A 22827-nucleotide genomic window follows, 5' to 3' on the forward strand; every position below is an offset into this window, starting at 1 on the left:
CCGGCCCGGCCGCCCGCACCCCGAGTCCCAGGCCCGCCCGCACCCCCGGGTCCCGGCCCGGCCGCCCGCACCCCCGGGTCCCAGACCGGCCGCCCGCACCCCCGGGTCTCGGCCCGGCCGCCCGCACCCCCGGGTCCCGGCCCGGCCGCGTGATGGGCGAGGTCCTCCTCTCGCCGTCCCCACGGAGCCCACCCCACGCCCTCGCCCTCCTTACCCCACGGGCCAGGGCTGCAGGGGCCTCCTGCCATCCTCGCCGGCGCCGCCGAGCCTGTTGAGCGACGGGGAGCGGCTGCGGGGCCCGGGCACGTAGCTGCCCACCGTCCTGGGGCCCCCGTCGGCCTGGGGCGCCGGCTGCAGCGGCTGCGGGGAGAGGCTGCGGGGCGCGGCGGGGCCGGCGGCCCAGTCGGGCGCGTTGGCGTGGAGGTTGTTGTCGCTGTTGGAGCGCAGCAGGACGCGGGGGGCGGCCAGCGTGCTGGGGGGCCGGCGCCGGCGGTTGGTGTAGGCCGGGGCCTCGCGGAAGGGCACTGGGGAGAGAGCGGGGAGGGGCCGTGAGCACGCGGCGGCGCGGCCTCGAGGGGGCGCAGCGAGCCGAGTGGAGGGCGCGGTGAGTTCTGTGCGGCCGCGCGGGACCGGGACAGAACGCACCGACACAGAAGCACGGACGGACGGACGGACGGGAGACGGCGTGGCCGCGCTTCCCCGAGGCGCGAGCCCGGCGGGGGATGGAAGGGACGCGGGTCCGGCTTCCATGCGGCCAGCGCCCTCCGGAAGCAGCGCACACACGTGTGAGGACGCGGCCGTCTCACCACGTGGCCAGGACACGGAGCAGCCACAGTCCCTCCTGCAAGACCCGGACGGGGCCCCGGGATGGGCCGAGGGTCCCCTGATACCAGGTATTGGAGCCCGAACCCCAGAGCTCAGCGCGCGGCCCCATTTGGAGGTGACCGAGGTAACGTGAGGTCACGGGGCCCTGACCCAGTGTGACTGGGTCCTCGTGGGAAGAGGGGCTCGGACACAGACACCCACAGAGGGACCGCGGGGACTCGGGGGGACACGACTCGCCCTCAGACCTACCGGGTGGAATTCGCCGGCTCCAACCCCCAGCACGCTCCTCCCTCCGCCACAGACGGGGACCCCGCAGCATGAAGGGATGGGGGTGCCCTCACCCGGCTTCTTACTGAGCGAGGACCTCAGGGCCTGGGGAATCGGCAGGGACACTGCCCCGGGTCGGGGATGGGGATGGGGGGGGGGTCCCAGGGCCGGAGGGGAACCAGGAAGAGGCGGCTAAAGAAGAACAGCCGTCCAGGCTGGGGGGGCGGAGGGGAGGGGGATAAGACCCAGTGACCCCGGCCGCAAGGGGCACGGCTTCCTTCACGCTCCACGCCCAGGCAGCTTTCCCGCCGCCACACGCCTGCAGCTGGGCCCGGCGCTCTCCCGCGGGCGGGCACGGGCTCCCGCAGCTCACCGGGAAGAGGCTCGAGGAGCTCAGGACAGAGTCCTGGACAGCCCCCCACCGGCTGCCCGGCCAGAGGCCGCGGAGAGCAGTCCTCGCCCGGCCTGTGAGACGCCCCTGCTGCCAGCCCGCCCACAGGGCGCCAGAGCTCGGCACCGCGGCGGCGCCGCAGAGACCACTGTGAGCCCGCGCACCCTCGCCACCTGCGGGGTGCAGGGCCGCCTGGGGGCGCAGAGGGGAGGCCCTGGGGGCACGGGGGGCAGGCGTTTCCTGAGGACGCACGGGACGAGCTCGCGTCCTGGGGCAGCGATGGGCCCTGGGAGAGGGCACGTGGAGGTCACACTGCTTCCTCTTGCGGCCTCGGCCGGAGGAGATGCCCTGCTGAGGGGGTGGGGAAGGGGTGCCCGTCTCCCCGCCGGAACCACATCCACGCGGCTCCTCAGCGCAGGACTCGGGCGCCCGCTGCCCGGGAGGCGGCCCGGGCAAGGCTGCTCCCCCATGGCCCTGTCCCAGCCTGAGGCGTCGGCCAAGGCCTTTCCCACCGACTGTCAAGTCCCGTTGGGGGCCCCGAGCATGTGCCTTGCTGGTCGTGAGGGAGGACACACGGCACAGCCGTCTCGGGGCAGCGGGCCGGGGGGACTGCGGACGACGGCCGCTCGTGCCGGTGGAGGGGCGCGGCTGTGGGTGGCGTGGCCGCCCGGGCACAGGTCTGCGGACCGGAGGTCACAGCGAGAGCCGGCACCTCCCACGGGCGGGCAGAGCGGGAGAGAGCGGCCAGGGAACCCCCGTCCCCGAGGCCTCCCGGCCAGAGCTGGAAAGGCCTGCACCCCTCGACCCCAGCTCCCAGCTCCCGGGGGCAGTCACTCTGCTCTTGGACCCACAGTCGCTGGGCAGGTTTAACGCCCTTCACAGAAGGGGGCGGGCGGGGGAGTGGCTGCTCGCACTCAGACGGACTCAGAGGGGAGAGACGGCTGGAAATAAGGGCACAGACCAGAGAGCACCTCCCCCCACCCTCCCCACCAGAGGCCCCGCACTGGCCCGGCCGGCGTGGCTCAGGGCTGAGCGTCGACCTAGGAACCAGGAGGTCCCGGTTCGATTCCTGGTCGGGGCACAGGCCCGGTGGTGGGCAGCGGGGGGCGTGCAGGAGGCAGCCGGTCCGTGATTCTCTCTCCTCTCCCTTCCTCCCTGACATCAATAAAATAAATAAACACGTAAAAAGTCGCCCCGCTGGGAGGGTCACAAACCCGGAGACCCAGAGGGGGCCTGGTTACTCGTCAAGAAGGAGCCGGCACAGGCTGCACTGCTGGCTCCAGGCACAGGCTGCGGGCGCCGGGCGGAGACAGGGGACCCGGGAGGGGAGGGGCGGTGCCGGGGAGATGAGGGGTGGGTCCTGCCGGGCCCCCGGCGAGTGACTGAGTGACCAGCACAGGTGGCGTGGGGGAGCCCCTCTCGGTCCCCGAGACCCATGGCACCCGCTTCCCTGTCTCCCGTCTATTTCACGGCCGGGGCGGGGCGCCTCCCCAATCCCTCTGAAGCGCCCCAATCTTCATCAGCCTGCCCAGCCCGAGCCCCTCCTCTGACAGGCTCCCCGGAGGGCGTGTGTGTGTATGTGTGTGTGCATGTGCGTGTGTGTGCGTGTGAGAGAAAAGGGTTAAAAACACCTGCTTTCCTGCCTGGCAGTGGCTCCCATCCCCCGCAGCTTCCTTCTCCCGAGCGGCGACCCGTGAACTCTCCCCGTGGGGCTTCCCTCCGTCTTCCTGGCACTTATGACACATTTCTGTCCCCGATAAAAATGACACTTTCCGCCGAAACCGGTTTGGCTCAGGGGATAGAGCGTCAGCCTGCGGACTCAAGGGTCCCAGGTTCGATTCCGGTCAAGGGCATGTACCTTGGTTGCGGGCACATCCCCAGTAGGGGGTGTGCAAGAGGCAGCTGATCGATGTTTCTCTCTCATCGATGTTTCTAACTCTCTATCCCTCTCTCTTCCTCTCTGTAAAAAATCAATAAAATATATTAAAAAAAAAAAAAAAAAAAAAAAAAAAATGACACTTTCCCAGTCCCCCGAGAGGCGTCCCCCCGCCCGCCACTGCCGCCTGGAGCCCGCCCGCCGTGCCCGGCGCGTCCCGGCCTCCCCGGTTTCCCCGTCCCGGGCTCACCAGCCTGCGGGCAGCGGGCAGACCGGAGCCCAAACTTCCCTGATTTCCCTGGAACTTCGTTCCGAACGCGCCCCGGGCCGTCTCCCGGCCGCACGCTCTGGAGTGCGGTCCTGCCAGGGACGGGGACTCGCGGACAAAAATACACCGACAGCAGGGTCCAGGGGTCGCCACGCCAGGCGCGGGACAGAGCCCGCCCGGCGGTTACGCCCTCACACGGGGTGAAGGACGAGCGGTTCCAGGAGGAGCCGAGGCCCCCCCGCCCCCCCCAACCCGCGCGAAGGGCTCGCCCCGGCTCCGCACGCCCGAGGCTCCGGGTCTTACCTTCCCTCTTGCTGAAGGCATTTAACAAAGACTTCATCTTCCCTCCGGCGCGGGCCGCCTGCCGCTCATTACATAACCTGCTCGGAGCGGGGACAGGCGAGCAGGGCGGCCCGGGCCCTGGGCGCCGGGGCAGCGTGGACCCGGGGCGCGGCGGCGGGCGTCTGGGCGCGGCGTGCCTCCGGGCATCGCCGGGCATGCCAGCCCCGGCGCGCCGGCGACGGAGCCCGCCCCATAGTCCGCCTGTCAGCGGGGAGCGCTCAAGCCCGGCGGCCTCTCCCCGCGCCCGTCATGTGAGCGCCGCTACTCTGCCTTTGTGGTCCGCGCGGCGCGGGGCGGGGTGCGCAGGGGCCGGGCATCCTCGGGCATCTGCCAGGGGAGCCGGGATCCCAGGGAAGCCGCGGTGCCGGGCCCTCGCTAACTAGAACGCACGCTCGCTCGCTCGGGGCATTCCTGATTTATTTTCCTAGAAAAAGCCAAGTTTCCTCTTAAAGTGCCGGTGCTTGTCGGCTGCAGAGGCAGCGAGCGAGCCGGAGGCTCACGCGGGACCCCGCTCTGGGCAGCCCTCGCCGCCTCCGGAATCTGCCGTGACCCAGATTTCCCTTCAAAGGACGCAGCCACGGAGCCCGCTCCTCCCTGGCTCGGCCCCACGGCGCGATTCCCCGGAGAAATCAGAATCCCCCCTTTAAAGGGAGATGAGACAATTAGACGGGCTGGCGCGCCCTGATTCCGGCGGCGGATTAATGAGCATCCTCACGGTCACGTTAGCATCTCCACCGGCAGGATCCCAGAGGGACAGAGGGGGCCGGGAGGGAGGAAGGGGGGTCAGAGGGGATGGAGGGGGGCCAGGAGGTTCGGAGGGGGCCGGGAGGGAGGGAGGGAGGGGGGCCAGGAGGTTTGGAGGGGGCCGGGAGGGAGGAAGGGGGGTCAGAGGGGATGGAGGGGGGCCAGGAGGGAGGGAGGGAGGGGGTCAGGAAGGAGGGAGGGGGGGCCGGGAGGGGGATCAGGAAGGAGGGGGGGCGGGAGGGAGGGGGGGTCAGGAAGGAGGGAGGGGGGGCCGGGAGGGAGGGAGGGGGGTCAGGAAGGAGGGAGGGAGGGGGGGCCGGGAGGGAGGGAGGGGGGTCAGGAAGGAGGGAGGGGGGTCCGGGAGGGAGGGAGGGGGGTCAGGAAGGAGGGAGGGGGGTCAGGAAGGAGGGAGGGGGGGCCAAGAGGGAGGGAGGGAGGGGAGCCGGGAGGGAGGGAGGGGGGTCAGGAAGGAGGGAGGGGGGGCCGGGAGGGAGGGAGGGAGGGGGGCCGGGAGGGAGGGAGGGGGGTCAGGAAGGAGGGAGGGGGGGCTGGGAGGGAGGGAGGGGGGTCAGGAAGGAGGGAGGGGGTTACGCTCTCCCCGTAACACACGCCGATGGGCAGGACGCCCGGGCAGGGCAGTGGCTGGGTCACCCCGAACACTAAGGGGCGCCAGGGGCCGGTCCTCCACCTCCGCGTCTGCTGCCGGCTGTGAGCGAGCCGGGGCTGCTGTTGCTAAGAGAACTGCCTCCCAGATTAGAGGGGGGAGGGGGGAGGCAGACACAGCAACCAGGACGTGTGAGTGGAGGTCGTGGGTGACAGACCTGTGACCAGGGCGGCGTGGCCCGTGTGGAGACTCTCTGCACCTCCCACCGGCCGGGGACCCCGCCCCGGCACCTCAGCCCGGTGCCCCGGCACCCCAGCCCGGAGCCCTGGCAGCGCTAAGAGGTGCCTGGACGCTGGCCTGTCCGCGTGTCACCTCCTCGAGGTCAGAGGTCAGTCCCGGCACGCACACCCAGGACACGTGCCCGGGACACGGCCGCGCTCCCCGAGCCCCTCCCCAGTGCTCAGGCGTCCCCAACACGGGCCGGCCGCGCCTGGGGGAGCCTGCAGCCGGCCGGGCAGAGGCCGCGTGGGCCGGGCAGGCCGGAGGGTCATGGGGCTGTGCGGGGACCCCTCAGCGGCCAATGCAGGGAGCTCCTCTGGGGGGGGGGGCGGCCACGTGAGCCCCAGGAACACGCCAAGGCCCAGGGAACCCTCCGGGGGCGTGGGAGGCTCGCGATGCTCACCCCGCCTCCATCTGCCTCACGGACGCCCTCCCAAACACGGAGCGCGCTGCTCGCCAACTTCCCTCGCGGCCGGGCGGTGAGCAGGGGCGCGGGGAGCGTGTGCGCAGACGGGCGGGGGCCTCGCCGAAGGCCCACGGAGCCCCCACCATCCCGGGCAGCCCCGCAGCCCACAGGGGACACGGGGAAGCAGCTTCCCTGGGACCGGTGACGGCCCACCCCTCCCCACGGCGGACGGAGGAGGACAGGGGCGGACGGGTCCCCAAACACGCGGGTCCCAGCTCGGGCGCCCTGTGCTCCTCCACGGCCCTCCAGGGAGGACGGCGGCGGCGGCGGACACGGCGCTGGTCCGTCCCCCCGGGGCAGAGGTGAGGCTGGGTTTCATTCCAGACGAGGGGGTGGGCGTGGGAGGGAACTCGGGGCGAGCTGGCGGCGGTGAGGCCAGCGGCAGGGGGTCAGATGCTGCGGGGGGACCCGTCCCCCTGCTCGCTCACCCACGGCTCCTGCCCACCCTCCCCGGGGCTGTTCCAGAGGCCGAGACGCAGGAGGGACGGTGAGCTGGAGGCCCCTCCGTGAGGGACTTGCCAGGAAGGAGAGGGTCCCCCCAAGTCACCCCACACGGTCGGCCTCCACGCCTGGCCTTGAGCCACCACGGGCGACCCCGTGCCCACCCCCAGGGCCAGCCCCTCGGAGAGAAACGGGAACAATAACACACAAATGAGCAGTAAAAATAGGAGATGTGGAAGCCCTGCGCTCCCCGCCCCCAGGGCCCGCGGCTGGCGCTCTGCCCCGCCCCCCAGCCCTCACGCGCTCAGCCCTTTATTTGCCCGTCTTTTGACAACTGCCTGACAACAGGCTGAAAATAATCCCGTCTCTTGTACAAAAAAAGGCTCTTCCCACGACAGACAGAACGTTCCAGGGCTCCCTCCTGGTGGGGAGGGAGCGCCAGGTGCCGCGCGCCTGGAGGGTCTGGTGGGCCTGCGAGGGCCCCCTCCCTGGCCCCGGTCCTGGGGCAGGAACGGGGGGAAGACTCGGGCGTGGGAGCCCAGCAGACCCGGGGCTGGCTTTGTCTGACTTCCTCGGTGGCCGTTGGTGGCTCAGGCACCCAGCCCTCAGTTTCCCCATCTGGAAAATGGGAATCACCCAGCTCATTCCCGGCGTTGGTGGTGGGGTCACCGGAGGCGTGTTTGAAGCGCAAAGGGGTGGGGCGTTCAACTTCCAGGTCAAGGCCCGGCCCCTCCCCGCCCTGTGGCCCCTCCCAGCCCTGTGGCCACGGCATCTCCCTGTGCCTCGGTTTCCTCATCCGTCCAACGGGGACTGCACGGTGCCGCCTCATGGCGGGCGGGAGGGCCGCGTCCCTCGCTGTGGGTGAGAGTGCGCGGGCTGTGTGGGTGTCAGCATCGCTAAATGCACACGGTAACTTGGAAACATCCGTGAGCAGCAGCAAGCTGGCCTCCCCTGCCCCCACGCCCGGCTCCGTGTCCACAGTAAGCCCTCCCACATGTCCAGGATCCTCGCCATGTTGCCTCCTCCAGGAAGTCTGCCTGGCTAGCCAGTCACTCACTGGACAGGCCCCTTCTCAGGGCTCCCTGGCGGCCGTCTGGCTGTGGCGCATTTCCCGGGCCCAGGAGCCGTCCAGCTGCTTGAGGCCCAGCAGCCTCCCCCCCCCCCCCGCCGCCCCCGCGCCCTGCAAACTGGAGGTGCTCCCTACAGCTCTGGCGTGAGTGAACGGATGAGTGAGCGAACCAGTGGAGAGAGAGGGGGAGCCCCGGCTTCGACTGCGCGGGGTGCGAGGTGCTATTCGGGGCACGGCAGGCTGGTCCCCTCGGACTGGTCCCCGGCACCCAAAGCCCCCTCACTTCTCCGCCCCGTGGCTGCCACCTCCCCCCTCTGCCCAGGGACCTGCCGCTCCACAGAGGCCACACTGCCCTGCTGGCCCGGCACCTCCACGGAGCAGCTGCATGTGGCGGGACCCCCGGCTGGCCACCCCGTTCCCAGGCCTGGGCACCGGGGACCCCCCCCCCCCCGCCCCACAGCCTTCGGGACCTTCTTTTCCTGTGTCAACAAGACAGAGCGGCCCTGGCTGGTGTGGCTCAGTGGATAGAGGTCGGCCTGCAGAACAAAGGGTCCCGGGTTCGATTTCGGTCAAGGGCACGGACTCGGTTGCAGGCTCCTCCATGGCCCCAGGAGCAACCCATCGATGTGCTTCTCTCACATGGATGTTTCTCTCTCCCCCTCTCCCTTCCACTCCCTCTAAAACAATCAATGAGAAAATATCGTCGGGTGAGGAGAAATGATAATAGAAACAAATAAAATTTAGAAAACAAGACGGAGCGGACCCTGCTGCCACTGAGGCCCCGGCCGGGCGGCGCCGGGCCCTGGGGTCCCAGCTGGGGGTGCTTCCCCGTCCCAGAGGCCAGGCCAAGGCCGGGTTAACTGCGCCCCGCTGCGAAAAGGGGGGGGGGGCAGATGCTCCGGTGGAGACGCGGGGGAGCGGGGAGGCCTGGGCAGTTTCCGTCTCAGCACACACCCCGGCGTGGCGCTCGCCGGTCACCAGAGCCAGTGGGTCTCGGTGGCCCGGCCACGCCTGCCCTGTGCCTCCCAGAACCGAACCAAAAGCCCGGGAGACGGTGAGCGAGGCCGGGCCTTGCCCGGAGTGGAGGCAGGTCCCAGGAGGGCGCCAGACCGGATTCCGCCCGCCCGCCTGCCCGCGCCCACCTCTCGGCTCCTTAAATATTAGTCGGCAGCGCGTCTCCATCGCACAGTAACCGCTCAGTGAATCATGCTTTATAAATAACACGCCGTCTAAAGAGGCGGCTCGGCACGACGCGGGGTTAACTGAGCAAAGCTGGGGGTGTCTGCGGCGCGTTCCCGCCCCGTCGGCGGGGGGAGGGGGGGGGGGGGGACAGGGCGCACGGCGGGCTCTCGCTCTCTTCCTGTCGCGGGGGTCCCCACCCACAGCCTGTCTGCCTCGAGTGGCCTGGCAGTGCCTTTAAGCAGTTATCGCTGCTATTTTTATACATTTTATCCAGGGTTTGTTATTATTTTTAATATGTTTTTTATTGACTTCAGAGAGGAAGGGAGAGGGAGAGAGAGAGAGAAACATCCATGATGAGAGAGAACCATGGATCAGCTGCCTCCTGCTCGCCCCCCACTGGGGATGAAGCCCGCAGCCGGGCCTGTGCCCTGACCGGGAATCGAACCGTGACCTCCTGGTTCAGAGGTTGACGCTCAGCCCCTGAGCCACGATGGCCGGGCAGGGTTTGTGATTATCATCCGTAGGAGGGTTGGGTCTGACATGAGCTGCTCAGCTATCCACGGTGGTGAAAGTCATGGGCACAGAAACATACATTAAGCTAGGAGAGACCCCCATCACACACCTACACTCACGCACACGCGCACACACATACACACGCACATGTACACGCTATCTAGCAGCGAGCGCCTACCTCCATGCACAGAGGCAGCATGGGAGCCTGGGGTGGAGGAGGTGAGGGTCAGAGCAGCCAGAGGCGGAGCGAGGCGGCCTGGGTGTGCGTGACCACGGACCGCGCGAGCCGAGGGGCCGGGGCCGGCGCTCCCAGCACCTGGGCGTCCTCGCAGCCCCGCGGGGAGGATCGCGGACACGAGGGGGCTTCTTTCAACCCGAGAAGCCAACCTCCACCACTTCCCCGCGGCCCAGGAGGCTGGACGCTCAGGCAGGTGCTCGCGATGCCCCCTCAGGGCGCGGTGCTCGCCGTGGGAACCTGGGCCGGTGCCAGGACAGGACGCCTGGCGCATGCGCCCCGCGCCAGCCGCCGCCTCGCTCCCGCCTCGCTAGCAGATCCGAGGACTCGGGCTCTGGGAACTAATGACGCCTCGGTGACCGGTTTAACCTCCAAATGGATCCTTCCGGGCCCGGCCGGCAGCGTGGTTTTTATTAGTTGCCACCTTCAGGAAAACGCCCCTCCAGGGAGAGCCCGACCCCAAGGGCCAGGAGCGGGCAGCCACCCCCCCCCCGCCCGCCCCCGTGGAGAAGCTCAAGGGCCTCCCTGGCCTGGCTGCGTCGGCACACGGCTCCCGTGACACGAGAGGCCACGCAGGAGCGAGGGACCCGGGGACTCGCCGTGGGGACTCAGACCTGCCCAGAAACAGCGGGATGGCCGTGCCACCTTTGTCTTCCTCCTCGGCGCAAAGAGGTGGCCTCAGCGAACCCTCCCGGACCCCCTGACCTCCCTGGGAGGGGCCCCCACTGGGGCGGTGCCATAACTGTCTGTGCCCCCACCCCGTGCCCACCGCGTGCCCGTCCGCACACTGCCGGCGACATTCCCGTCTCTGGATGGAGAGAACCTTCCGGCAGCAGCAGCTCGACTCCTTCATCCTCTGCTTCAAACACCCACCAGCGCCCCATTTTCCTAACGGGGCCCGCAGGGCGCACCCCGGAATAAAACGTGAGCTGCTCAGGGTTTCCACCGGGCTGTAGCGTGTTTTCCCATTTCAGGGGGACGACCGACCGGGCGACGGCAGCCACTACTTCTCTTACACGAAATGATTCCTTTCCGGAGAGAGAAGTCGAGAGTGTGTGTTCCAACCAAGGAACGAGGCACAGAGAAAAGCAAGACCAGCCCGGCCCGCCGGCGTGGCTCCGTGGCCGAGCATCAACCCAGGAACCACGAGGTCGCTGGTTCGACTCCCGGTCAGGGCACAGGCCCAGGCTGTGGGCTCGATCCCCTGTGGGGGGGCGTGCAGGAGGCAGCCGATCGATGGTGTTCCTCTCTCATCCATGTTTCGACCTCTCCATCCCTCTTTCTCAAAACCAATAAAAATATATTAAAAAAAAAAAAGGCAAGACCACCAGGTGTGAATCAGCGTGCGTGCACACCGGAGGGGGCGGGCGGGCCCACACTCTGCCGGGCCCCCCGGGACCCACTGGGGTACGCCAGCCAGCCCCTCCCGACCTCCCATCAGCCTGACATTTCTCCACGCGTCTCTGTGAGCTCCCGCGGGCTGTGCTGGTCAGCCCCCCCTCCCCCCCCCGCCCCACAAAGGGGGACGGCCGTGGTGGCCGAGGCGTGGGCCTGGCAGCCGATGGGCGTCCAGGGCAGGACACTGTCCTGGCCCCCAGGACACGGAGAGGCCCCGAATCCCCCACCAAGATGGCACCTGAGGCCGGCAGTGGGGGACCTGCTCCCGGAAGAAATGGGATCTCAGCGACGAAGAGAGACGAGCCCAGTGAAACCGAGAGTCGAGCGGGGCCGTGAGTGAATCACGTGATTCCCGTGACTACAGGGACGGGGCGAGGGCACCGACAAAGGGGAGCAGCCGTGCCTGCCAGCAGCTCGCAGCCCGAAACAGCCCGCAAGGGGCTGCGTCACTGCGGCGGCTCCAGCTTCCTGCGGCCCGACAAGAAAGCCGGCCCCCGGGGCAGACATGGGCCCACGCGGGGAAGCGCCAGGCGCCCCATCTCCCCCGGGAACCGTGTGGCCGGGGCAGGGGCTCTACGGCCAAAGGCTCCCCCAGCTGCGTCCTGGCGGCATGGCAAGGCCGCGGTCTCCTCCCAACGGCCCCTGCCCACCCGGCTGTGCCCGAGTGGGTGACCCCTGGGCAGGCGTCCACTCCCAGGTGATGGAGGGGTGACCTTCCACGGGTGTGACCTCTGAACTGCTGTCCTGGGGGCCCCGGGCCGCGGGGACGGACCCTCGCCGTCTGGACCAGAGGAGCCCTGTCCAGGCCGCTCCCTCCGGGGGCTCCGGGGAGGGTCCTTGCGGCCTCTTCCGGCTCCAGGGGCTCCACGGTCCCTTGGCTGCTGGCCGCACCCCTCCCACCGCTGCCTCCTCGGCCTCGGCTCGCCCACGTGCCTGGGGTCTCTGTGGCTGCAGCTCCGGCCTCTCACAGACACAGCAGATGGGCCAGGGCCCACCCCCACCCCCACCCCCACCCAGGGCGGCTAATTTTAACTGAACTAATTAGCTCTGCCGCTAGCTCAGCTCCTAATAAGGTCACGGTCGGTCGGACGGGTAAACAGGAATTTGGGGTGGGGTGGGGTGGGGGGCGGGGTCTCCCGGGAAGGGAGGTGGGCGGCGTTCTCTGTGCCTACACGCCCCGACCGCTCTGTGCGATTTCCAGGAAGACCCAGTACGCCCTCGCCGCGAGGAAACGCCACGTACAGGACGAACACACACAAACACGCCTGCCGAAGAGCACACTGAAGTCCCAAAGGCCCTTGTTAGCGGCGAAGGGAAGGGGGGCGCCCCGGGAATGTTGGCATGAGTCCCGGCGAGTCCCCCAGGAGGCGGCGACAGCTGAGGCTCGAGAAGCCTCGGCGCCCGTCCTGTGCTTTCTGTCGCCGCCCGGACGGACCTGGCGCACACCTCGCACGGGGCTCGGGGAGAGACCGAGGGAGCGGACTGAGCCGCTGGCCATGGGGCGTCCGCTCGGGGCCTGCGTCCTGCCCTTGAGCGCCTCTCCTTTCTCTCATCGTAACTTGGGGGAGGAGCTGCATTCTAGCCGAACTGTATCGGGTTCAATCGTCCACAGCATGGCGGCGCCGGCCACAGCGTTCGGACAGGTCCCAGCCTGGGGCTAAGGAGAAGGCACGGTCCTCTGGTGGCAAAGCCACGTGCCAGTCCCAGCACAGTTACAGCCAAAGGCTGTGGCTGTCAGCTTGGCCTTATGGTCCGAGCCTGTGGCCCCACGTGGCTGAGTGGTGTGGGCTGCGGGAGGCGCAGCCGGTAAACAAAGCTGGATCAGGTGCGTGTGATCGAGTGGATTCGAAACCGAGAGAATGTTGTGAGCATGCCCTTCCTCTGCCTCCTGGGATCCGGCTATGAAATAAAGACTCGGCGTGCAGGCCGTGGCGCTGTCTCTCTAATCAGAGGGCAGAGTCCCTCCCAGCCCCAGCTTTATTCTCTCGCCTGTCTGCTTTAATCCTTCACCGCCCTCCGTCCTCAGGTTCACCCCTGGCCGTGCTGAGCGCGGCACACAGCATCGCCTTCCTTCCCTCCCTCCGTCCCTCCAAACACCCACCCACCATCCATCCATCCCTCCAAACACCCACCCACCCACCATCCATCCACCCATCCTCTCCTTCCTTCATCCAACAAATAGGAGCACCTGCTGTGTGCCAGCCCCTCGGGATCCGGTCACGAATGAACCGCCTCAAGGAGCTCATCTGCATAGTCTAGGCCAGCGGTCGGCAAACTCATTGGTCAGCAGAGCCAAACACCAACAGGACAACGATCGACATTTCGTTAGAGAGCCAAACCTTTTAAACTTAAACTACATAGGTAGGTACATTGTTATTAACTTAATCAGGGTCCTCCTGAGCTGGCCTTTGCTAAACACTCAAGGGGCCAGAGAGCCGCATGTGGCTCGCAAGCCGCAGTTTGCCGACCGCTGTTCTGGCGGGAGGTGAGCGCTACTGAGGAAAATGGGGTGTGAGTCGTTCCAGGATTCCTCTTCCTTCAAAACTGCCGCCACCCCAGGCGCCCGGAGCGGGCCCCGAGGTCGCTCTCTCCCGCCAGCGCCCTCAGCGTCTGGCTGCGCGGTGGGCGTGCGTGTGGGGAGCGCTGACACGCTCCCTGCGCAAACTCTGCAGGTCCGAGGGGCCGACACCGCCAGGCGCTTCCATCAGGCCCCGGGTTCGAGAGCCCACCTCGGAAGTGGGTTCCGGAGCAAGCCCGCCCCGCGCCTCTCGTCCGCTCACACAGAAGCAGCCCCACCACCCGCCCCGGGGTTCACTCCCCCACCGTCCTGTCAGAGGGGTCCTGGGGGGCTCCCGCTTTCACAGCTCAGCGCGGCCGGGAGGCTCAGGGCCTCGGACGTTATTAACACGGAAAGGCCTGTTGCCCTACTTCGCAGAGATTCAAACCAGCTGAGACGCGGGCCGGACCCTCCCGCCTCCAGACGGAGAAGAAATCCCAGCCCCACCCGCGGCCAAACCCAATCAAATCACGGTTTCAATCAAATTCCCATCAAAAACCTTATTTGGTGGAAAGCAGGTTTTTTAGATGAAAATTGGTGAGAAAAAACACACACCCAACTCCTGTGCGATCCCCGCCCAGACGCAGCTGCACGGAGCCGGCCTCCCACACCCGGCCCCTCCCTGCGGCTCAGAGCGGGGCAGGCCACCTGCACGTGGTCCTGGCTCAGGTGGGGACCCCCCACGCCCCAGCTCGGGAGCAGGGCAGGGCTGCTCCCCAGGAGGCACCAAGGGAGGGGGTGTCACATTAGGTGAGGGGCCCGACTGCCCCACGCCCCAGGGGCACACGCAGCAGAGACGAAAAGCAAAGGGATCGTGGGGGCCAGACCCGAGGAGTGAGGCCTTGGGCCAGGAGGTGGCCCACCCCACGGCCCGCTGCCCGCTGGGGCGCACTCTGTGGGTGCTGCCTCCCCCAGGAACTCGGCCATGTCCCTGTGGCCGGAGCAGATGCCACCTGCCGGGTGCCGGGCACACAGCTGGGCCCAGCCTGGGCCACGGAGGCCCGGAGAGCCTCGGCCAGCCAAGGGCATCCTCTGCGGGAGCCCTGGACGCTGGGAGTCCCCAGACACACGCTGTGAAACCGGGGGTGCTCGGGGGTTCCTTTTCTCCCGGGCTCGCCCGCCAGCCCTCACACCAAAGCAGAGACGCGGTTTGGAGTCTCCGGGGCCGCGGGCAGGTGGGCGCCCCTCAGACACCCGCCTCCTCTCCCCGGCACCTTGGCTGGAGCCCGGGGAGAGGCACCTGGCACCCCACTGTGACCTCTGGTACCCGCCACCAGGAATGTGATGGGTCACACTGCATCCCCCAGGTTCCCGTCTCAGTCCTCCCCCAGGCCTGGGGTGAGCTTCCCGAGAACAGGCCCCTGAGGGCAGTGAGCGAGGGCCTCACCCAGCAGGAGAGGCGTCTGAGGGGAAGAGGAGACGCCCAGCGGCCTGGTTCAGGGGCTGAGCGTGGACCTATGAGCCAGGAGGTCAGGGTTCGATTCCCGGTCAGGGCACAGGCCCGGGTTGTGGGCTCGATCCCCAGTGTGGGGCGTGCAGGAGGCAGCCGATCTGTGATTCTCTCGCATCATGGATGTTTCTCTATCTCTCCCTCTCCCTTTCTCTCTGACACCAATAAAAAAAGCCCTGGCCGGTTTGGCTCCGTGGATAGAGCATCAGCCTGCGGACTGAAAGGTCCCGGGCTCGATTCCGGTCAAGGGCACGTACCTTGGTTGCAGGCTCCTCCCCAGCCGGGGCCCTGGTCAGGGCACATGCAGGAGGCAGCCAATCGATGTGAGAGAGACACAAGTTTCTCTCTGTCTCTCCCTCTCCCTTCCACCCTCCCTAAACATCAATGGAAAGTATCCTCAGGTGCGGATTAACAAAAATTAATAATAAAATGAAATCAATAAAAATGTGGTTTTTTTTTAAAAGAAGAGGCGATTTGGACACACAGACAGACAGACACACACACACACACACACACACAGACACACACACACACAGGACACACACACACACAGGACACAGACACACACACACATAGACACACACACACACACACACAGGACACAGACACACACAGGACACATAGGACACACACAGGACACATAGGACACACACACACACAGACACACACACAGACAGACACACACACACAGACACACACACACACAGACACACACACACACACACACAGACACACACACACAGACACACACACACAAACACACAGGACACAGACACACACACACACACACACAGACACACACACACACACAGGACACACACACACACACACACACACACACACAGACACACACACACACACACAGAACGCCACGTGACCTGGAGACGGGGTCTGCACCCCCGGAGGCTGGGCCAGACCCTCCCGCACCCGGATCTGGGACGTCCGGCCCCGGACACACCAGCTCCCGCTGGTTCCCGCCCCGCCCGCAGGCTCCGCCCCAAATGACAGCGACACCTCCGAGGCCCTGTCCTGACCCCCTGCTCCCAGCCGCCCGCCCCGCCCGCGGGGGGAGACCCACCCCGACGTCCACTCCGTGACTGTGGACTGTGCCTCCAAGGGGCCGGGCCTGGGACGCGAGGCCCAGCTGTTGCTATGGCAACCCCGCTGGGACTCGCCATCTGCAGGGTTTGACACTGGAAGGGGGGTGTGGGGGGGGAGAGGGGCGCGGGGAGGACAGGAGTGTCCGGCGGCGGCGGGAGCAAAAGGCAGAAGCCGCGCCCGGTCGTCTTGCTTCCGTCTGTGCCGCGGAGCTCAGGCCGAGGTCCGCCCCGGCCCCTCGCTGTCGGGAGGGGAAACTGAGGCCCAACAAGACGTGCCCTGGGCGGGGTTCTCCAGGAGAAGCAGCGGGCTTCGGGGAAGGCTTCTGTCCTCGCAACAGGCCAAGGGCGCCCCCCAAATTCTTCCAATAAAACCCTAATCCCACCGAGCTGGTATTTGGGGGCGCGGCCCTTGGAGGTCACGAGGGTGGCCCCAGTGCAAGAAGCAGCCATGGCCGCCGGCCCCGTCCCCGCCACGGGAGGGCGGAAGTGCGTCGGGAGGGGCCGTCGCCAGACCCGACCTGCTGGTGCCCCGACCCGGACTTCCAGCCCCCCGGCCGGCCTCGGGGAGGGGAAGTGAGCATCCAGGCCGGGGGGGAGGGGCTGGGACAGGGGCGCCCCAGAAACAGGGCGGGGTGCAGAGAACCGGGAGCAGACGTGGCTGAGACCCACACAGGGGACACCCCTGTGAGCCCCGCGGGTGCGCAGAACCCCGCCACGGTGGCTCGTCCCTCGGTGGGCCCGGCACGCGGTGGCTCATGTCCACGGCGGGTCCAGGCCGCCATCGCCGGGAGCGTCGCTGCCAGTGGGAACGACAATGGGGGGTCACCTCCCACCCGTCGGAATGGCCACATCAACACATCCACCAACTGGGGCGCCGGCGAGGACGCGCGGGGGGGGGGGGGGGGGGGGGGCGTGCACCGCGGGGCGCACCTCAGCCCGGGCCTGGCCCGCGTCCCCTCCGCACTCGCCTTTCTGGGTTTTGATCTCACCGAGGGTGCTTCCCCAGGTTTTCAGAGCGAGTGGGAGGGGGAGGGAGACAGAGAGGAGCACGTGACTGCTGCCTCCTGCACTCGCCCCGACCCGTCCCGGTGCGAGCCCTGGAACAGAACTGGACCCGGGACCGAACGCAGTTCTACCCACTGAGCCACACCGGCCGGGGCTCCAGCTCAGAAAACGGCCTCAGGGAACCTGGACAAGAGGGGCGCGGGGCCTGCCTCCCTCCAGCCCGAGCCCCAGCCCGGCGCGCACAGAGGGGCCCGGGCGGTGCCGACCCGGACCGGCCATCTGACGAGAGGACACAGCTCAGGGCTGGGGCCCTCCCGGGACCTGCGGGCCGTCCCCGCGAACACAAAGGGAGCCGTGTCTAGCTCCCGCCGGCGTCCGCGTCCCCGGTCAGCAGCGCAGGTCACGGTCGCCAAGCCGGGGACTCGGGGCGCTGCTCCCCGATCGGGTCTGTTTCACTTCCCACAGCGGCTCTGCCTCCGCTCGGGCTCCCCAAACACACCGCCCTCAGCACAGCGTGGGTTACCTCCTCTCCCATAAACACGCACACACGCGTGCGCACACACAGGCACACGCACGCACACGCACCCACCCCCTTGCATTGAGAAATCTGTGTGAAAGCACCGCCCCCTCCACGCACCAGCGCCCCGTCTCCAAAGCATAATTACCGGGCGCCCGTCCCGAAGCCTAGCAACAGTAACCAAGCGCCCTCCGTGGGCTCATCAGACGCCCGGCTCACGGAGCGCACGGGGGGAGCCGCTCCCCACCCTGCGCCGCCGCGAGGACAGACGCGCGGAAGGAAGGACAGACGCGCGGAAGGAAGGACAGACGCGCGGACACCGACCTCGCCCGGCTGACGAGGAGCAGCCCATGTCATCTCACCCATCTGCCTGCGCCGCCCGGAAGCCGGACACAAACAAAAACAACGGAGCGGGAAACGAGGTTACCCCCGGGCAGAGCTTAACGTCCCCGTGACCTCAGGGACGCAGGCTCCCCAGCTGCCCACAGCCCGGCGTGGGGACCTCTGCCTGCAGCAGCCACAGCAACGCTCCTGAGACCGGGGCGCTCCTGTCGGCAGCCAGCCTGGCCGGGCGGCAGGCGGGGTAAACGTGGGTGTTCACGGCGCCACTGAACCGTCACCTTCTCCCCGTTGGCAAATAAAACACCCCGTGGAGATCACAGCGGCCTGTGGGGGTGCCCCTGTCAGAGGACGGCCCTTCAGTTCCAGTAAGTCACTGATCAGAAGGCGAGTTGTAACTACACTGTATCCCCGTCAATGTAGCTGTATCACTAGTAGCTACACTGTATCCCCATCACTGTAGCTGTGTCACTAGTAGCTACACTGTATCCCCGTCACTGTAGCTGTGTCACTAGTAGCTACACTGTATCCCCGTCACTGTAGCTGTGTCACTAGTAGCTACAATGTATCCCCCTCACTGCAGCTGTGTCACTAGTAGCTACACTGTATCCCCCTCACTGTAGCTGTGTCACTAGTAGCTACACTGTATCCCCCTCACTGCAGCTGTGTCACTAGTAGCTACAATGTATCCCCGTCACTGTAGCTGTGTCACTAGTAGCTACACTGTATCCCCCTCACTGCAGCTGTGTCACTAGTAGCTACAATGTATCCCCGTCACTGTAGCTGTGTCACTAGTAGCTACAATGTATCCCCGTCACTGTAACTGTGTCACTAGTAGCTACACTGTATCCCCGTCACTGTAGCTGTGTCACTAGTAGCTACACTGTATCCCCTTCACTGTAGCTGTGTCACTAGTAGCTACAATGTATCCCCGTCACTGTAGCTGTGTCACTAGTAGCTACAATGTATCCCCCTCACTGTAGCTGTGTCACTAGTAGCTACACTGTATCCCCGTCACTGTAGCTGTGTCACTAGTAGCTACAATGTATCCCCGTCACTGTAGCTGTGTCACTAGTAGCTACAATGTATCCCCGTCACTGTAGCTGTGTCACTAGTAGCTACACTGTATCCCCGTCACTGTAGCTGTGTCACTAGTAGCTACACTGTATCCCCCTCACTGTAGCTGTGTCGCTAGTAACTAGGAGGTGTTCACCCAACCAGCAGGTATTACTTCTATCCTCAGCCAGAGCCCCTCTGCTTGGAAAGGGGTGTTGGCCTCCTGGTAGGAAAGCTACTTACACCCCAAATGGAAGAGACGAGCCAGGAGCCGTCCCATCCTGGGCTCTAAAGCCCCCTCGGTGCCCCCCGGCCTGGCGGCTCTGGAGTTGGTGTTCGAGGGCGACAGGTCAGAGGCTGGTCCTTAGCTTTGAGGGGGGCTGGCGAGGGCTGGGGGTCTGCAGGGCAGGGCTGGAGACTGGGGTCACAGTCCCCAGAGTTTCTCAGCTCCTTTCCGAGGGCCAGGGAAGGAAGCCACGTCCCACCTTCCTCCACGGGGGGCGCCCCATCAAGGGGGCACTAAACAAGGACAATGAGGGTGTCCCCGGGTCCACTAGCCATCGCCACGGTCGTGCTGGGGCCCTGCCTAAAGGATCCCGGGGCCCGGACGGCAGCGGCATTCTTAGAGGCCAGACGCCGTGTCTTTCTGTCCTGCTCTCTCGGGCCGGGGAGGTGGGGGGACTCTGAGCCACTTCATTTGCTAAATCCCTTTGCAGACTCAGCGCGGGGCACGGCCGGGCAAGGGCAGCGACTTGCTCTGCGGCCTGGCAGCTCCCAGCGGCAGGGGGGGTCCAGCCACACCACACGGCACAGACTCGACAGCCAGACTGAGGCCTCGCCTCCCCTGACCCCGACCACGGGGCGAGGGGCGCAGGCAGGGAGACACAGACGCACCGGCTACCTCTCGGGGCGCCGGGATCCCCGCCCCCCCCCCTCGATGGGATGGTGCCACCCATCGGCGGACGCTCACCGCTGCCGGTCCAGGGGGCCTGCTCCCCGCTGCGGCTCCTGTGCAGGCCCGGGGCCGGGGGACACAGGCCAGCCGGCTCCTCCGCGATGCAAGGCGGGGCCCAGCCGCCGGCAGGGCAGTGGGAGGGAGGAGGTGCCCCAGAGACGGTCCTCCTGGTTGGCGCGAGGGGCACTGGAAGGGGAGCGGGGTCAGCAGGCGGCCGGCGGCACCAGTGCTGGGACGATGCCGAGGAGGGCGGAGGGGTGCCCCCGGCCCATCTCGCCGCCTCTCCGTGTGAGTCAGGGGTCCGCCTTTTCTGGCCACGCCCCACCTAAGCGTCTCTCAAATCCTGATCCCCCCCGCCCCATATAATTCTTACTATTCCCAAAGCGAACCCCTGTTCACGTGGAGGAAGCCTAAAGGGCCATGAACTTGGTCTAAACAAGCCTCCACAGAACAGGGCATCCACGAAGGAGGAAAATCCAAGAAGGCCAGGACAGCGGAAGTCCTGAGGAGGAAAGCACTGAGAAACGGTTAAAAATAGTGATCACAGGAAGGGATAGAAAAATAGCAAATAATGTTTCAAAACATGAGAGACCTGGAATGCACACACGTGTCACAATGTGTATTTACATGCTGTACGTGAGGCCCTGGGACCAGAGAAATGCACACCACTCACTGGGAGTAACTCATTCTCGAGGTGCCCCCCTTAAACGTCACGTGGCCCCCGTGGGCGTGCGCCCCACGCCGGGAAGCGCTGGTCTGTGGAGGCCGGCGTGTGACGGAATCTTCTAGCGAACCCGCCGGGGTCCGTCCTGGCTCAGCAGCTGGACAGCGGCCCCGACCCGAGGCCCCTTCGCCCATTTCCTCCCCCGGCTCCCGGTTCCCCGAGCCCGACCCGCCACGAGGTGAGACGCCCGGGACACGGCCGGAGGCATTGCCACTGCGCTCTCTGCCACGTCTCCTAAACTCGGACTCAAACCCCGTCTGCGGAGGATGGGCGGGGGAGAGGGGGCCGCCCACGCCCGCCAGCCCGCGCCTCGCCCCACGCACCCACGTCCGTCTCCTTGTGGCTCCTGATGTACTCCGCCAGCTCGAAGTTGCCCGCGATGATGGCCACCTGCGAGAGAGGAAGGCGTTACGGCCCGGGGACCCGCCTCTGCGCGTGGCGACAGCCAACGAGCCGATCGGCCTTTTAAAAAAAACGGCCGGTGTGGCTCCGTGGATAGGGTGCCGGCCTGCAGACTGAAGGGTCCCGGGTTCGATTCCGGTCAGGGCACCTGCCCCGGTTGTGGGCTCGATCCCCAGTGTGGGCGTGCAGGAGGCAGCCGATCCGTGATTCTCCCTCATCACGGATGTTTCTCCCTCCCCCCCCCTCCTCTCTGACACCCACAGAAATGCACTAAAAAGCACACAAACGAGCTACACCTGTCTCAGCGTCACTGAGACAACCCGCGGCGCCAGGAGGACACGCGCCCCGCACTGAGGCTCCTCCCGCGCCGGCCTCGCGTGTGCTCGGTGCCGGCGTCAGCGCGCTGGGAGGCTCAGGGCGCCAACAGCACCCCCGATCCCACCGCTAAAGTGTATGCGGGGCGTGGGGGACATTCAACCGATCACACAACGTAAACTGGCGTGTCAGCGCCTTCGGGAACGAGGACAACCCGAGGCCGGCTGCGTGCCGGGAGTGGGTGCCAAGCCGAGTGGGGGGGAGCTGGGGAGGAAGAAAGCGGAGGGTGGGGAAGCGGCAGAGGGGGGAGCGGGGGGCGGAGACGCCACAGAAAGGGGCACTTTCCTGACATGCGCTCCTGGCATCATCGCAAACCATTCTAAACCAGAGCGCAGACGCCCGGCACGCACCTGCCCGCTCTGGCCCATTAAAAACCGGCCCCAGCCCGGCCGAGTGGCTCAGGGGTGGAGCCTCGACCTAGGAACCAGGAGGTTGAGGCTCGATTCCCGGTCAGGGCATGTGCCCGGGTCGCGGGCTCCATCCCAGTGGGGCGTGCGGGAGGCAGCCGGTCAGTGATTCTCCCTCATCGCTGATGTTTCTCTCTCTCCCTCTCGCTCCCTTCCTCTCTGAGATCAATAAAAATATTTAAAACACACACCTCCAAGTCCCGCCAAGCCTCGCCGGCCGACGCTCTAACCCCCGAGCACCCGGCCAGGCTCATCCCTGGTCCTGAAGCCGCCAGCAACAAGCTGGTCTCTGTTCCCAGGGACCGGGTCCCCGCACGACACCTCGATGCCGCCCACGCCCCTAGCAACAGCCCTTCGGCACGAGTCACGGCGCCGACCGGGGACAGACGGCGAGACAAGAACCGAGAACAGGGGTCGGTCTGCGCCACGCCAGGGCTGGGACTGACCGGGCGGCTCAGACTGGCCCGACCCTGTTCTCCCAGGACCCGACCGAGGGTCCTGGGACACAGGCCCACGAGGGACCCTGTGAAGCCCCGACTGCCCCCCCCCCCCGGGAACCAGGACCCCATGGACCCAGGACCACATGGAACCAGGACCCCATGGAACCAGGACCGCATGGAACCAGGACCACATGGAACCAGGACCCAGGGAACCAGGACCACATGGACCCAGGACCACATGGACCCAGGACCACATGGAACCAGGACCCCATGGAACCAGGACCCGGGAACCAGGACCACATGGACCCAGGACCACATGGAACCAGGACCACATGGAACCAGGACCCAGGGAACCAGGACCACATGGACCCAGGACCCCATGGAACCAGGACCCAGGGAACCAGGACCACATGGACCCAGGACCCCATGGAACCAGGACCCAGGGAACCAGGACCACATGGACCCAGGACCCCATGGAACCAGGACCCCATGGAACCAGGACCCATGGAACCAGGACCACATGGACCCAGAACCCCATGGAACCAGGACCACATGGACCCAGGACCACATGGAACCAGGACCACATGGAACCAGGACCCA

General features: G+C 66.7%; 1 protein-coding gene across 2 annotated transcripts in view; it reads right to left on the reverse strand.

Moving 5' to 3' along the window:
• Positions 1 to 22827, reverse strand: part of SHANK2 (SH3 and multiple ankyrin repeat domains 2) — a 159641-nt gene that overhangs the window by 117050 nt on the left and 19764 nt on the right. Inside the window, exons 9-10 of one of the 2 annotated variants that reach the window (XM_054725186.1) lie at positions 20927 to 20993; positions 215 to 524 (exon numbers count right to left, since the gene is read on the reverse strand). In XM_054725186.1, coding sequence (XP_054581161.1) covers positions 215 to 524; positions 20927 to 20993 — 377 coding nt within the window. Of the gene's footprint in view, positions 1 to 214; positions 525 to 3930; positions 3968 to 20926; positions 20994 to 22827 lie in introns of those variants that run through there. The other variant, XM_054725187.1, reaches the window with a different exon arrangement.

This window comes from Eptesicus fuscus, chromosome 13 (assembly GCF_027574615.1).
Source record: "Eptesicus fuscus isolate TK198812 chromosome 13, DD_ASM_mEF_20220401, whole genome shotgun sequence".
Classification (NCBI taxonomy): Eukaryota; Metazoa; Chordata; class Mammalia; order Chiroptera; family Vespertilionidae; genus Eptesicus; species Eptesicus fuscus.